This window comes from Haematobia irritans, chromosome 3 (genome assembly GCF_050003625.1).
Source record: "Haematobia irritans isolate KBUSLIRL chromosome 3, ASM5000362v1, whole genome shotgun sequence".
Classification (NCBI taxonomy): domain Eukaryota; kingdom Metazoa; phylum Arthropoda; class Insecta; order Diptera; family Muscidae; genus Haematobia; species Haematobia irritans.
Genome location: NC_134399.1, coordinates 78881862 through 78899272, shown reverse-complemented (window position 1 = coordinate 78899272; position 17411 = coordinate 78881862). Strand labels below are relative to the sequence as shown.

At 33.4% G+C, this 17411-nt stretch overlaps 1 protein-coding gene and 1 long non-coding RNA gene across 2 annotated transcripts; one reads left to right on the top strand and one right to left on the bottom strand.

The window, feature by feature from the left end:
* Positions 1–519: 519 nt before the first annotated feature.
* On the top strand, positions 520–1735 carry LOC142229013 (succinate dehydrogenase [ubiquinone] iron-sulfur subunit-like). Its single transcript, XM_075299546.1, has one exon. It carries the CDS (start codon positions 566–568, stop codon positions 1481–1483), a length of 918 nt encoding a protein of 305 aa, XP_075155661.1. The 5' UTR covers positions 520–565; the 3' UTR covers positions 1484–1735.
* Positions 1736–10862: 9127 nt separating this feature from the next.
* On the bottom strand, positions 10863–11338 carry LOC142228149 (uncharacterized). The gene is made up of 2 exons (XR_012720081.1): positions 11121–11338; positions 10863–11058 (listed from the first exon to the last, which is right to left on the bottom strand). It is a non-coding gene; the product is annotated as an uncharacterized LOC142228149 (long non-coding RNA).
* Positions 11339–17411: the final 6073 nt, after the last annotated feature.

Sequence of the window (17411 nt, the reverse complement as noted above, 5' to 3'; positions counted from 1 at the left end):
TTACTTTTTCACAGCGAACATATAGCATTTTTGTCGCAAATACATTCTTTTCTCGTCAAACATAACATGCTTTCCGAAATCTGATACATAATCTCCGAGAAAAGAACATGATTTCGACAAACATGCCACACGTTTTCCGTGAAAAAGTGACATTTTGCTCTTGGAACATGGTTGGGGTGACCATATTCCTTCTCTGCGTGTTAATGTAATCTTCTGTATGTGCAAAATTTCATTGAAATCGGTTCAGATTTAGATATAGCTCCTATATATATGTATCGCCCGATTTTGAAAAATTTGCACCTAATAACCTTTATTTTTACCATAGAGGCCTTATTTATAAACTGATCGTACTCAAATTTTTAATGCGTTCAATAAGTGGGAAATTTAAATTAATTTGTCTGAAAAGATTCAATATAGCGATTGACATTATTGTTTTTGTAATACCAAAACTACCTTACTAAATATGCCTTAAAATGTAATTTTATTTTTTTGTTTTCTTTTTTGTTTATGTTATTAACTTCTGTCCGACTAATCAAAATATTTTATACTTCAAATATTGATAGAAATGTTCATTCGATTTTCATCACAAATTTACAATAACCCATTTAAAATATGTCGCATCCAAAGAATCTGGGGATATATGACATACAATTCCATCCAATCCAATATTATTGCTACCTATTCAACCGTTTCTACGCCACAATCCGTTGATACAACCAAAAGTCCAAAAATGAAAACAGTTGAAGTTTATCGTTGGAAACCTGGAGAGGAGCCAAAAATTCAAACATATAAAGTCGACTTAACAAAATGTGGTCCCATGGTCTTGGATATTTTAATAAAAATTAAAAATGAGATAGATCAAACATTAACGTTTCGTCGTTCCTGCCGCGAAGGTATATGCGGTTCTTGTGCCATGAACATTGGTGGGATTAACACTCTGGCATGCACTTGTAAAATTGATGCAAATTTGTCACGTCCCCTGAGAATATATCCTTTGCCACATATGTATGTTATACGTGATCTGGTTCCAGATCTATCACAGTTCTATGAACAATATCGTTCGATAAAACCATGGCTACAACGAAAGAATACCAAAACGGAAGTTACAGGTTCAGCTCAATATCTGCAACATCCAGAAGATCGTGAAATCTTAGATGGATTATACGAATGTATATTGTGTTGTTGTTGTCAAGCTTCGTGTCCTTCGTATTGGTGGAATAGTGATCGTTATTTGGGTCCAGCTGTTTTAATGCAAGCCTATCGTTGGGTCATTGATTCACGCGATGAAGTGACAGAATCTCGTTTGAATCAATTAAGAGATCCATATAAAATCTATCGATGTCATACCATTATGAATTGTACCAATACATGCCCGAAGGGTCTTAATCCAGCGAAGGCTATTGTGAAGTTGAAACAGTTACTAGCTGGATATAGTAAGAAACCAAATGCGAAAATCGATCCTGCAAAATTATTTAAATCCTAATGCTTTATGTCCTATCAGCCAATTTTCCATATCCGAAACGAACGATTTCGTTCGACGGGAAAGCCAGAAACAGCTGATTTTTCTTTATAAATTGAGCTGTTTTCGACATCCTAGTTGAACGAAAGCCTTCGTTTTGGATATACGAATTATCTATTAAATTATGTTTACTTATTATTACTTTTGATTAAAATTATTTAACTGGATTAGAGAAAAATATATTTTATATAATTAATTTATATAATTACAATAAAACTTTTTACAATTTAAAAGGAACTGTGTAGAATATTTTTTATTTATTTTTATACCCTCCACCATAGGATGGGGGTATATTAACTTTGTCATTCCGTTTGTAACACATCGAAATATTGCTCTAAGACCCCATAAAGTACATATATTCTGGGTCGTGGTGAAATTCTGAGTGGATCTGAGCATGTCCGTCCGTCTCTTGAAATCACGCTAACTTCCGAACGAAACAAGCTATCGACTTGAAACTTGGCACAAGTAGTTGTTATTGATGTAGGTCGGACGGTATTGAAAATGGGTCACATCGGTCCACTTTTACGTATAGCCCCCATATAAACGAACCCCCAAATTTGGCTTGCGATTGCTCTAAGAGAAGCAAATTTCATCCGATCCGGCTGAAATTTGGTACATGATGTTAGTATATGGTCTCTAACAACCATGCAAAAATTGGTCCACATCGGTCCATAATTATATATAGCCCCCATATAAACCGATCCCCCGATTTGGCTTGCGGAGCCTCTAAGAGACCCAAATTTCATCCGATCCAGCTGAAATTTGGTACATGGTGTTAGTATATGGTCTCTAATAACCATGCAAAAATTGGTCCACATCGGTCCATAATTATATATAGCCCCCATATAAACCGATCCCCCGATTTGGCTTGCGGAGCCTCTAAGAGAAGCAAATTTTATCCGATCCGGCTGAAATTTGATACATGGTGTTAGTATATGGTCTCTAATAACCATGCAAAAATTGGTCCACATCGGCCTATAATTATATTTAGCCCCCATATAAACCGATCCCCAGATTTGACCTCCGGAGCCTCTTGGAGGAGGAAAATTCATCCGATCCGGTTGAAATTTGGAACGTGGTGTTAGAATGTGGTCTCCAACAAACACGCAAGAATTGGTCCATATCGGTCCATAATTATATATAGCCCCCATATAAGCCGATCCCCAGATTTGACCTCCGGAGCCACTTAGAGGAGCAAAATTCATCCGATCCGGTTGAAATTGGGTACGTGGTGTTAGTATATGGTCTCTAACAACCATGCAAGAATTGGTCCATATCGGTCCATAATTATATATAGCCCCCATGTAAACCGTTCCCCAGATTTGACCTCCGGAGCCTCTTGGAGGAGCAAAATTCATCCGATCCGGTTGAAATTTGGAACGTGGTGTTAGAATGTGGTCTCCAACAAACACGCAATAATTGGTCCATATCGATCCATAATTATATTTAGCCGCCATATTAACCGTTCCCCAGATTTGATCTCCGGAGCCTCTTAGAGGAGCAAAATTCGTCGGATCCAGTTGAAATTTGCAACGTTGTGTTAGTATAAGGCCGCTAATAACCATGCCAAAATTGGTCCATATCGGTCTATAGTTATATATAGGCGATCCCCAATCACACACAAATTGGTCCTTATCGGTTCATAATCATGGTTGCCTCTCGAGCCATAAATAATCTACCAAAATTTTATTTTTATAGAAAACATTGTCAAAATGTTATTTCTATAGAAAATTTTGTCAAAATTTTATTTCTATAGAAAATTTTGTCAAAATTTTATTCTATAGAACATTTTGTCAAAATTTTATTTCTATAAAAAATTTTGTCAAAATTTTATTTCTATAGAAAATTTTGTCAGAATTTTATTTCTATAGAAAATTCTTTCAAAATTTTACTTCTATAGAAAATGTTGTCAAAATTTTATTTTGTCAAAATTGTATTTCTATAGAAACTTTAAACTTAATTATATACGTATTTAATCGGGCTTTTTTAGTGTAATATATACCACGTATGGACTATGTGGTATATATTACGGTGTTAGGAAGTTTTAAGATACCTTGCCATCGGCAAGTGTTACCGCAACCCAAGTAATTCGATTGTGGATGACAGTCTTCAGTAGAAGTTTCTACGCAATCCATGGTGGAGGGTACATAAGTTTCGGCCTGGCCGAACTTACGGCCATATATACTTGTTTCACCCAGAGAAGGAATATGATCACCTCAACCATGTTTCAAGAGCAAAATGTTATTTTTGAATGGTGACCATGTAAAATGTTTGTCGCAACCATGTTATTTTCTCGGAGATTATGTGTCTGATTTCGGTAAGCATAATATTTTTGGCGAGAAAAGAACATTTTTGCCAGAAACATGTTACATGGTCACCATCCAAAAATAACATTTTGCTCTTGAAACATGGTTGAGGTGATCATATTCTTTCTCTGCGTGTTTAGTTTATTATATATTTTTATTATGTAGTAAAACTACCATCGTAATAAAAATGCATTTCTGCATTTTTGTAATCTTGGGTATCATAAGATTTTTAGGACAGAGTTTTATATCATTGTTATTAAAATTAGGCTTGTTTTGTATTAGTACTGGATAAATAAGTCGCCAGGGACTAAAAGAAAACACAGTAAGACTTTATCGAATATTTTGTAGGCTTTATTTGATCGATCTTGGCTTTAAGGACTTATCACAACAACAAAAATTGATCCCTAAATTTCCATTCTATCTTAGAATTTGTTTTACATATGTTGTTAACTATCAATTAAACAAGTAAGTAAAGTAGAAAGTCGGGCGGGGCCGACTATATCATACCCTAAACCACCCTTACTGAATTAGTAATCATAAACATTTGTGGGGTAACATTGATATAGGTCTGGGAGATAAACCGCAGTTGCATATTTAAGAAAATTAAGGGGTACATGTTTATGGGTGCTTTGTCTCAATCTGACTATAGCTCATAGTCAATGTTGCCAGGGAAAATGTTCGGTTTACCCTACAAGGACAAAAAAGTTCCCTACTTTCCCATACAATTTTCCCTACAATATTTTTCGTTAAATTTAAAAAAAATTACAAAACAAAAATGGTTCTAAGTACTTTATTATCTTAAAACATGAATACGGAACGTATATGAATATAAATGTGTATTACCACCACGGTTGCCACAGTTGGAAGAATTCTACCCAAAAAAGTAATCTTTTTTGTCAAATCTCTATAAAAATAATATTTTGGAAAAAGTTTCTATAAAAAAATTTTTGTTAGAAATTTTTTTGTAGAAATAAAATGTTGACAATAAATTCTATAGAAATAAATTTTTGAGAAAAAAATCCATAGAAATAAAATTTTGAGGAAATTTTTTATAGAAATAATATTTTGAAAAAAAAATTCTATAGAAATACAATTTTGACAAAATTTTCTATAGAAATAAAATGTTGACAAAATTTTCTACAGGAATAAAGTTTTGACAAAAATTTCTATAGAAATATTTGTTTGGTAGATTTGTGGTAATATGTGGTAATCTTCAAATTTTGTTAGATTTTTTTTGGCACGAGTGGTAACTTTTGTTACCACACATTGTTAAAGATCAAACCTTGCCGGCTTCTAATTTCCTCCTCTAGAGCCACCAAAATGTAAAAATTATTACAAATTGTGTTGACTGAAAATGTCCCTACATTGTGGCCCTACGTCCCTACAAGACGCTAAATATTAGAAAAACCCTACATATATGGAATTTCCCCTACTTCTAGCAACACTGGCTGTAGTTGATATTGCACCTACGGAGTTAGTATTCCACTAATATTGAGCCCATTATTAAAAAAGAGAAAATTGTTCAATTAGTGTGGGTAATAAATTCAAATTTGTAAAAATTGAGCAATATTATTATGTAAGAGCTACAAGTACCCAGCAAAAACTCTCATTACCCGGTAATCTTGTAGGTAATTAATAACCACTTATTAATTGGCATCGCTTCGGATTACATTTACATACGCATGTCCTAGAAGGAAAGTACTTCTCCCCAGGCATACTTTCGGCCATAAAATAAGTAGTTCATTTAAAGCATATAATCACCTAATATGTAATGACTTATTCGTAGATACACCAAAGTTTGCAAAATAGCCACTTATTGTCTCAGCCAACCAAATCTCGAAAATATTGATTTCTATCGCCGATTACAATGGATCAAAATATGGCGAGTTATGCTGTAATAGGAGAACTACTTGAATAGAAACGAATATTATATAAATAAACAAAAAATCTAATAAATAATCTAAATAAGATTACACGCAAATTAATTTCACACTTAAAATATAAATAAATGTAGGTTGTTTAAGGGAGTTGGATTCGTAAATTACGTTATAATATATCCAATAGCCTATTCACATAAGGTTCGAAATCTACTAAAAGTGGATTTTAAGTCTCTATTTTATAAGGCAAATGGCATATGAAATTTAGTTTAAGCGCATTTTGGAAGTGTAATGTGAATGAGGTATAAAAAAGCATTTATTTAAAACATAATATGATAATGTCATTAAACACAATTAAAGGGTGATTCTTTTGAGGTTAGGATTTTCATGCATTAGTATTTGACAGATCACGTGGGATTTCAGACATGGTGTCGAAGAGAAAGATGCTCAGTATGCTTTGACATTTCATCATGAATAGACTTACTAACGAGCAACGCTTGCAAATCATTGAATTTTATTACCAAAATCAGTGTTCGGTTCGAAATGTGTTTATCGACAAATTTTGTTCAGCGATGAGGCTCATTTCTGGTTGAATGGCTACGTAAATAAGCAAAATTGCCGCATTTGGAGTGAAGAGCAACCAGAAGCCGTTCAAGAACTGCCCATGCATCCCGAAAAATGCACTGTTTGGTGTGGTTTGTACGCTGGTGGAATCATTGGACCGTATTTTTTCAAAGATGCTGTTGGACGCAACGTTACGGTGAATGGCGATCGCTATCGTTCGATGCTAACAAACTTTTTGTTGCCAAAAATGGAAGAACTGAACTTGGTTGACATGTGGTTTCAACAAGATGGCGCTACATGCCACACAGCTCGCGATTCTATGGCCATTTTGAGGGAAAACTTCGGAGAACAATTCATCTCAAGAAATGGACCGGTAAGTTGGCCACCAAGATCATGCGATTTGACGCCTTTAGACTATTTTTTGTGGGGCTACGTCAAGTCTAAAGTCTACAGAAATAAGCCAGCAACTATTCCAGCTTTGGAAGACAACATTTCCGAAGAAATTCGGGCTATTCCGGCCGAAATGCTCGAAAAATTGCCCAAAATTGGACTTTCCGAATGGACCACCTAAGACGCAGCCGCGGTCAACATTTAAATGAAATTATCTTCAAAAAGTAAATGTCATGGACCAATCTAACGTTTCAAATAAAGAACCGATGAGATTTTGCAAATTTTATGCGTTTTTTTTAAAAAAAAAGTTATCAAGCTCTTAACAAATCACCCTTTATTATTATGAAATATTTGTGATAAAAATTTCTTAACGGAAAAATTTTCAGAATTACCGTTACATTACATATTCTTTTTGATTTTTAATGTAAGTGCTCGATTATGTTAATAATTATACCTAATGGTACCAACATTTATTCTATTTTATTAATTCGTTAACTACAACTGCCTAAAAATTTGAGAATAACAATTCGAAAATTACCGAGAAGTATTTATTTTTGTCATTACAAGTTAGTCATTATAACTCGCCGCAATATAATGCAACGTGTAATGACAGCTTTACTCCTGGTAATGTCAATTGTAATGAGATGTGGTTACCTAGTTTTTGCTGGGTACGTATAAATACGATCGGCTAGTACATCAAAATTTGAAATTTGAGTAACATTGGTTAATAAATAAGAGTATTATGGCCAAATTTGGGAAAATAGAGCGATGCATATTTATGGAAGCTATATCTAAATCTGAACCAATTTGCATAATATTTTTCGGGTTTGATTAATACCACAGACATTTTATGATTTATCGCTCGATATATATGTATTAGAAGTTTAGGAAAATTAGAGTCATTTTTACAACTTTTCGACTAAGCAGTGGCGATTTTACAAGGAAAATTTTGGTATTTTGACCATTTTTGTCGAAATCAGAAAAACATATATATGGGAGCTATATCTAAATCTGAACCGATGTCAACCAAATTTGGCACGCATAGCTACAATGCTCATTCTACTCCCTGTGCAAAATTTCAACTAAATCGGAGTTAAAAATTGGCCTCTGTGGTCATATGAGTGTAAGTCGGGCGAAAGCTATGTATGGGAGATATATCTAAATCTGAACCGATTTCAACCAAATTTGGCACGTATGGCTACAATGCTAATTCTACTCCCTGTGCAAAATTTCAACTAAATCGGAGTTAAAAATTGGACTCTGTGGTCATATGAGTGTAAATCGGGCGAAAGCTATATATGGGAGCTATATCTAAATCTAAACCGATTTCAACCAAATTTGGCACGCATAGCTACAATGCTAATTATACTCCCTGTGCAAAATTTCAATTAAATCGGAGCAAAAAATTGGCCTCTGTGGTCATTTGAGTGTAAATCGGGCGAAAGCTATATATGGGAGCTATATCTAAATCTCAACCGATTTCAACCAAATTTGACACACATAGCTACAATGCTAATTTTACTCCCTGTGCAAAATTTCAACTAAATCGGAGCAAAAAATTGGCCTCTGTGGGCAAATGAGTGTAAATCGGGCGAAAGATATATATGGGAGCTATATCTAAATATGAACCGATTTGGCTGATATTTTGTAAGTTTTTCGAGACTCATAAAATATTCGGATGTACGGAATTTGAGGAAGATCGGTTCATATACACGCCAATTATGACCAGATCGGTGAAAAATATATATGGCAGCTATATCTAAATCTGAACCGATTTTTTCCAAAATCAATAGGGATCGTCTTTGAGCCGAAACAGGACCCTATACCAAATTTTAGGACAATCGGACTAAAACTGCGAGCTGTACTTTGCACACAAAAATACATCAACAGACAGACGGACAGACAGACAGACGAACATCGCTAAATCGACTCAGAATTTAATTCTAAGACGATCGGTATACTAAACGATGGGTCTCAGACTTTTCCTTCTTGGCGTTACATACAAATGCACAAACTTATTATACCCTGTACCACAGTAGTGGTGAAGGGTATAAAAATGTTAATAATTCCGACCGGAATCCTGCGAAAAACAATTACATGGACAGACTGGCGGATACGAAGGGCTAGAACGACTCAGGAGGTGATTCTGAGCCGATTGGTATATATTTTAAGATGTCCAAAATCGATATTTCTGGTAGGCTCAATTTCTTGCAGTTATTATACCCTAACCACTATGTGGTTTAAGTTATAAAATGTGCTTCCTAAACGTGTAAGCCAAAGCCTAAAATTACAATATAAATCTAGGCTTCTATAAATAAATTATGCCACGTTTCAAATAAAAGTATTTTTAAAATAAAATTTTGAAGTCGTATCGTATTTTTAAAAGCTTAAGGAACTATGACTATAAAATATTAATTATTTTTGTTGTTTTGATTTCATAATTATTATAAATGATTTTGAATGTATTATAGCCAAGATCACTTAATTTGTAAATAAATTTCTTTTATGTGAAGATGCTAATTTTACACTAAAAAAAGCTAATTTTACACTAAAAAAAGCCTAAAATTACAATATAAATCTAGGCTTCTATAAATAAATTATGCCACGTTTCAAATAAAAGTATTTTTAAAATAAAATTTTGAAGTCGTATCGTATTTTTAAAAGCTTAAGGAACTATGACTATAAAATATTAATTATTTTTGTTGTTTTGATTTCATAATTATTATAAATGATTTTGAATGTATTATAGCCAAGATCACTTAATTTGTAAATAAATTTCTTTTATGTGAAGATGCTAATTTTACACTAAAAAAAGCATGCCCGGTTACAAAGATTTTGTCTTTACTTTAAAAGTTTGGAGAATACAACTAAGGATACTTTTAAGACACAATTCTCTTTTAAATTTGGATTTTGTGTACTTGCATCTAGGAAGCACATTTTAATTTTTCGTTTTCTCAGCTTTTTTCTTCATATGCTATAAAAGTCCTTTAAAAACGAGTTAACGACAACTTTATTTTCCAAATTAAGACTCGACTTCCAGTAGAAATTAAGCTATGTTTGAAGTAAAAAACTTCTTTAAAATAAAGTTTTGAAAAACATGTCCTATATCTGAACGATTTTTTGCTTTGTAGTCAAGATGCAAAAAGACAACAAATTTAAAGACAATTTCCTTAAATTTAAAGAATTTTTCCCAATTATAAAAGTCAAGTTGACCTTAGCCCAAACATTTTTTCTTTCATGTTATGATACTCATTTTTAAGTCAAATCACTTTATTATAAGGACAATACGACTTCATTGAAAAGTTTATCGACTTTTGGACAAGAAAAAAACTTTATATTAGAGAAGTGCGTCTTCTATGCTAAGCAAAATTTGCATTAGTGGCAGGTTTTTTACGGTTTGGTAGATTGGTAGAATTCATGATGTTTTGGAAGATTTTGCAAAATATTACTCTCCAACAATGAAATGCTTCATAAATTTTCTATAGAAATAACATTTTAACAAAATTTTCTACAGAAATAAGATTTTTTTGGAAGATTTTGCAAAATATTCCTCTCCAACTATGAAATGCTTCATAAATTTTCTGTAGAAATAACATTTTGACAAAATTTTCTACAGAAATAAAATTTTCTATAAAAATATAAAATTTTGACAAAATTTTCTATAGAAATATAAAATTTTGATAACATTTTCTATGGCAATAAAATTTTGGTAGTTAATTTTTGGCTCGAGTGGCAATCGTGATTTTTCTGTGATTGGGGATCGGTTAATTTGGGGGCTATATATAATATAGATCGATACGGACCAATTTTGGCATGGTTGTTATCGGCCATACACTACACCCAGAAAAAAGTGACCCCTTCTTTAAGTTAAAATGAACTCATTGTGAAGAAAGTTGAACTTCGTATAGCGCCAAAGACATTTTTATTTGTTTGAACGATGTGATTTTCGTAGAAATTAGGAATAATGCATTCCATATATTAGTTAACATTTTCCTATATTTATATACCACTATACTACAGAATGAAAAAATTTAACTAATTTGAATTCATGTATGGAATGATTTTATTGAAATTTTTTCATTCATTTCGACAAATCTTACACATTTGTGGTAAAACTTTTACTTCATAATTAGAACTGCTTACCTTCGTTTTTAAATACAATTTTATTTATTTCTATAAGCAATTTTATCTTCAATAAAAGATATGTTTTATTAATATATTGAATATATTTATTAGGAATCAACAGCATCGAATCTCTTTGAAATATTAGTTTATTATTCCACTATTTCCAATTTCCGTGTGATATTATCAACTGTAAAACGCACTTTTTCTTCTTCTTGTACTTTTCACTTTTAATAAGTTGCTGCCTAACGATTTTGTCCTCCTTTTACAATTTCAATACCTGCAAATATAAAAAATCATAAAACATTTTTGTTGCAAAAGGTTAGCGTCACTGAATATTACCTGATAATTGAAGATTCCAAAATGAAGACAAATGAAAGGGTTGTTATTCTGCTGGTGTTTTCTTTCTTTATACACTATCACGAACATTGATAGATTTATTTAAAAAAAACGAAAATTTTTCTCACTAATTTAAAATAACAAATATTTTATATATTTTATTTGTTATTTATTATATTATTTTACCATATTATTTTTTAACAATCTCTCCGTATACCAAAACAACGCGATTCCAACTAAAAAACAACCGACGCGCAAATATATCGATTACACCCACGCGCAAACACATCGATTACGATGACAGGTATCGATTACAGGTAGACAATAGAAATTTAGGAAAATTTCCTATATTCTAACAAGTGCGTTTCCTTAAGTTTTGAAAGGATTGCATACTTCTTAGTACGAATGAACTAAAATATTTTTCTATGCCAAGTGTTGTTCGTATGTATGAAAAACTTTCTATTATAAAGGAAGTCGCAATTATCATTTTATAAGAAATTTTAGTAATTTTGAGGAAACTTGGTTTTAGTTCGGTTTTTGTTTATTTTTACGAATGCTTTGTTATCGGTGAATAAAATTTACTTTTTCAGTAGTAAATTCTTATACCCAGCGAAGAAAATAGTATGAGTAAAATTCCATGCCTTATTCTAGTTAATGAACTATTCCTAACTGCTTACAGTTTAGGATTTTTTTACTGAAACGAGTAAATTTTATTATTTTTCACAAAAATTTACCTTAATGGAAATAAAATGGATAACCTATATTGATGAAAATTTTTTCCTTTAGTTTCGAAGGCACTTTTTTCTGGGTGTAGTTGCTTTATAATAAATTTATTGTCTAGTTATGTTGAAGCCTGATTGTTTATTCATTTTTATAAAATAAAAACATTAATTGCATCTATAACTGCAGTCTATTAATTTTAGCTAAGGAGGCTATAGCCCCCCACCCCCCTAGAAAAATTGTCTAGCTACGCTAATTTATGTTATACCATATACTTTTGGTAAAGTAACAAAGACTTGTATCAGAGAAATGCGTCTTCTATGCTATGCATAAATTGCATTCGTATTTGAAGGACAAGAAACCTTTCTGTTTACTACTATATTTTTTCACTATGAAAATACAATACTCAAAAAAATCTCTCCTTGTGCTTACATAGAAAATTATACAGCATATAACAAATAGCCGTCGTTGACCTTTAAGCGCATGTTGTTTTTTTTATAAATTGTTCCCAAATAGAGACCCGTTGATGTTTATGCGAATTGAATGGAACAAGTTCAAATTAATAGCTGAACCACATTCGTGGTTTTATGTATAGCATCATACTATACACCACAGCATATTTAATACACAGACGCATTTAATTTGTGCCTACATGCCCGTATTTACACCAATGTGGTCACTTTTACGAAAATTAGCTGCTCAGTTTGGTTTTTTCTTCGGTTGCTTTTATTTCAAGGTTTACAACTTTACTCTCGTTTGGCAACGACAGACAAAAACGCAAACTGCCACAATTCACAACCGAAAAATTGTACATTTGAGCTATTGACCATTTCTTTTAAAGATCGATTATAGTTTCCAAATTCTACCATCAAAACTTGGCCATCCATTTACCATTTGATCATTACGCTTCAAACTTTTGCGGAATCTTTATGTGTTGTAAATAATAATTGTTTGCATGCTGCTCAGCGGGAGGTTGTTAAATGCAACTCCATTGTACCCTACACCATTATTTATGTGGCTAGTTAGATTTTTGCCAAAACGAAATGCTTTTATAGATAAGAAAAAAACTTTGCTAATAATAGTAAACACCGACTGCCGCTTTCTTGCAGTCGAATTACTGAAATAAATCAGCAATATTGGTGTCAGATCCCAAAACGTATATTGTTATATTTTTTGTTGAGGTGAAATTTGAATTAATCTTGCGATGTCCTTTGATTTAGCAACGAAACAAGCTATCGTCTCGAAACCTGACACAAGTAGTTGTTATTGATTGAGGTCGGGCCGAACCGGATCACTAGGTATGGATGAAACATGGCTCCATCACTACACTCCTGAGTCCAATCGACAGTCGACTGAATGGACAGCGACCGGTGAACCGTCTCCGAAGCGTGGAAAGACTCAAAAGTCCGCTGGCAAAGTAATGGCCTCTGTTTTTTGGGATGCGCATGGAATAATTTTTATCGATTATCTTGAGAAGGGAAAAACCATCAACATTATATGGCGTTATTAGGGCGTTTGAAGGTCGAAATCGCGGCAAAACGGCCCCATATGAAGAAGAAAAAAGTGTTGTTCCACCAAGACAACGCACCGTGCCACAAGTCATTGAGAACGATGGCAAAATTTCATGAATTGGGCTTCGAATTGCTTTCCCACCCACCGTATTCTCCAGATCTGGCCCCCAGCGACTTTTTCTTGTTCTCAGACCTCAAAAGGATGCTCGCAGGGAAAGAATTTGGCTGCAATCGCCAATTCGCAGGGAAAGAATTTGGCTGATCGCCGAAACTGAGGCCTATTTTGAGGCAAAACCGAAGGAGTACTACCAAAATGGTATCAAAAAAGTGAAAGGTCGTTATCATCGTTGTATCGCTCTTGAAGGGAACTATGTTGAATAATAAAAACGAATTTTGACAAAAAAAATCAGCCAACCTGTGATGTATATCCCTATGTGAACCGATCCCTAGATTTGACTTCTTGAACCTCATGGTGGGTAAATCCATCCGATCCCATAATAACTATGAACAATTTATGCAAATCATACCATAATTGATTATATCCTCATGTCAACCAATTTCTAAATTTGACTTCTTGAGCTTCATGGTGGAGCAAATTTCATCCGATCCGCTTGAAATTCGGATCAACCATTCTGTATAATGTAGGGTCCTAGGACCAATATTTATGGTAGACACATTTTCACGCCGCTTAACGTTATCACAATCAGACTACCGATATATGGTTGATACAAGCGGGGAAGTTATGATGATGATATATTCCAAAAGTTATTGTTTATTCGATTTCCCAAGTGTTATCGAATACTGAACGGGACCGAACTCTGTAGGTGAATACTCGTTTGGCGCTAGTATTTATACCCTCCACCATAGGATGGGGGCATATTATATATCATTCCGTTTGTAACACATCGAAATATTGTTCTAAGACCCCATAAAGCACATATATATTCTGGGTCGAAGTGAAATTCTGAGTCGATCTAAGTATGTCCGTCCGTCTGTCCGTCTATTGAAATTATGCTAACTTCCGAAAAAATTTTCGGAACGTGGTACGTAGTGTTAGTATATGGTCCCTAACAACCATGCAAAAATTGATCCATATCGGTCCATAATTATATATAGCCCCCATATAAGCCGATCCCCAGATTTGACCTCCGGAGCCTCTTGGAGGAGCAAAATTCATCCGATCCGGTTGAAATTTGGTACGAGGTGTAAGTATATGGTATCTAACAACCATGCAAAAATTGGTCCATATCGGTCCATAATTATATATAGCCCCCATATAAATCGATCCCCAGATTTGACCTCCGGAGATCTTGGAGGAGCATAATTCATCCCATTACGTTGAAATTTAGTACATTGCGCTAACAACCATGCCAAAATTGGTCCACATTGGTCTTGAGCTATAAATAGCCGATCACAAAAATTGGTCGGTTCATAATAAAAAATTGGTCGGTTCATAAAATAATTTACCAAAAATTTATTTCTATTGAAAGTGTCAACATTTTATTTCTATATAAAATTTTGTCAAAATCTAACTTCTATAGAAAATTTTGTCAAAATTTAATTTCTATAGAAAAATTTATCAAAATTTTATTTCTATAGAAAATTTTGTCAAAATTTTATTTCTATAGAAAATTTTGTTAAAATTTTATTTCTATAGAAAATTTTGTCAAAATTTTATTTCTATAGAAAATTTTGTCAAAATTTTATTTCTATAGAAATCGGCCTGTTTTTATACCCACCACCATAGAATGGTGACGGGAGTATAATAAGTTTGTCATTCCGTTTGTAACATATCGAAATATCGATTTCCGACTATATAAAGTATATATATTCTTGATCAGGGAGAAATTCTAAGATGATATAACCATGTCCGTCTGTCGGCCTGTCTGTTGTAATCACGCTACAGTCTTCAATAATGAAGCAATCGTGCTGAAATTTTGCACAAACTCGTCTTTTGTCTGCATGCAGGTCAAGTTCGAAGATGAGCTATATCGGTCCAGGTTTTGATATAGTCCCCATATAAACTGACCTCCCGATTTGAGGTCTGGCGCTTATAGAAATCGTAGTTTTTATCCAATTTGCCTGAAATTTGAAATCTAGAGGTATTTTATGACCATAAATAGGTGTGCCAAAGATTGTGAGTGTCGGTCAATGTTTTGGTATAGTCCCCGTATAGACCGATCTCCCGATTTTACTTCTTGGGCTTATAGAAACCGTAGTTTTTATCCAATTTGCCTGAAATTGGAAATCTAGAGGTATTTGTGGGCCATATAAAGGTGTGCCGAAAATGGTGAGTATCGGTCCATGTTTTGGTACGGTCCCCATATAAGCCGACCTCCCGATTTGGGCTTAGAGAAACCGTAGTTTTTATCCAATTTGCCTGAAATGGGAAATCTAGATGTTTTTAGGACCATAAAGAGGTGTGCCGAAAATGGTGAGTATCGGTCCATATTTTAGTATAGCCCCCATATAGACTGATTTCCCGATTTTATTTCTTGGGCTTCTAGAATCCGAAGTTTTTATCCTATTTGCCTGAAATTGGAAATCTAGAGGTATTTTTGGGCCATAAAAAGGTGTGCCGAAAGCGGTAAGTATCGGTCCATATTTTAGTATAGCCCCCATAAGAACGATCTCCCGATTTAACTCCTTGGGTTTCTAGAAACCGTAGTTTTTATCCGATTTGCCGGAAATTGTAAATATTCTGGTATTTTAGTCTCACAAAAGCGTGTATCGGATTAAGTTTTTATCGATCCATTTGGTAATGCCTCCATATAGACCGATTTCACTTATTGAGGTTATAGAAGGCGCACTGATCATGAAAATTGCTTGAAACTCTATGTAAAATTTCCAGATTTTACTTCTCGGGTGAAAATCTACAGATTTAAGATTTCAAATCAAGACGTTATTTTATAATTTTCTTGCACACTTACAAGAGATGTTAATGATTCATCTAAAACTCAAACAAAAATGGTTCTTATAAATGCAGAATCTGATATAGTCTTCATAGGTAAAATCTTTAAATTTATCTTCGGGAAATGTACTGGTTGAACTGCTCTGCTTGATCTGTCCTCAAACCCCCCTGAAATTTCAAAGGAAACCCTAATATGTGATTCATGGTGGTGGGTATTTAAGATTCTGCCCGGCCGAATTTACTGTTGTATATACTTGTTTTGTTTAATATATACCCCGTATGGACTAACTTACAATTTAGAAGACGGTGTTAAGAAGTTTTAAGATAACTTGCCATTTTTACCGCAACCCAAGTAATTTGATTTTGGATGAAAGTCTTTAGTAGAAGTTTCTACGCAATCCATGGTGGAGGGTACATAAGATTCGGCTTGGCCGAACTTACGGCCCTATATACATGTTTTCTCTTGTTTTTATTATTAACTCGTCATCTCGCTAAAGTTACACTGTTTATCCTTCCTTACAATTTCATTTGTTGTCGTACACTGTACATGCACTTATTACCCATGTTAATGTCGCCTCAGGTATATCTGACATAAATAATATGATAAATGATACTTCAAATAAATAACATACAATGACGAGTAATAGGGTTTTATGCAACAAAAACACAATTTGTTAATACAAGTATTGATTAATGAAGATCTCCAATGTATATTTGGGCTATATTAACTAACTTTAAATTATTACTTTGTTCATATTATTACAAAATTTAATCATATTATTTGAAAATATAGTGGAACGATTGATGAAGATAAATTTATGAATAGAAGCACCCTTTTTGTATTAACAATTTTTTTTTTTATTTTAGTCAGTTAGTACTTCCTCCTCATCTACTCAATTGAATTGCAATTTTAGAATTAAGTAGTGACTGCATAAAAAAATAATTGTTTTATGTTGATTAAATCAATTTTGAAAGGGTTACCATTAATTTGGCGGGATTGGGCGACCCTAGTATTGCAATCTGCCAACTGACGGCTTTATCGTAAAGCTTGACATTTTTGAGACTATACATACACAGAAAAATTGTTCACGAAAATTTTTCAATTTAAAGTCTTAATTGAGTTTTAAAACATATTCAATTAAACATTTAATG

Coding starts and splice junctions, on each gene's coding strand:
- LOC142229013 (XM_075299546.1), top strand. CDS start 566: ATGTTCATTCGATTTTCATCACAAATTTACAATAACCCATTTAAAATA.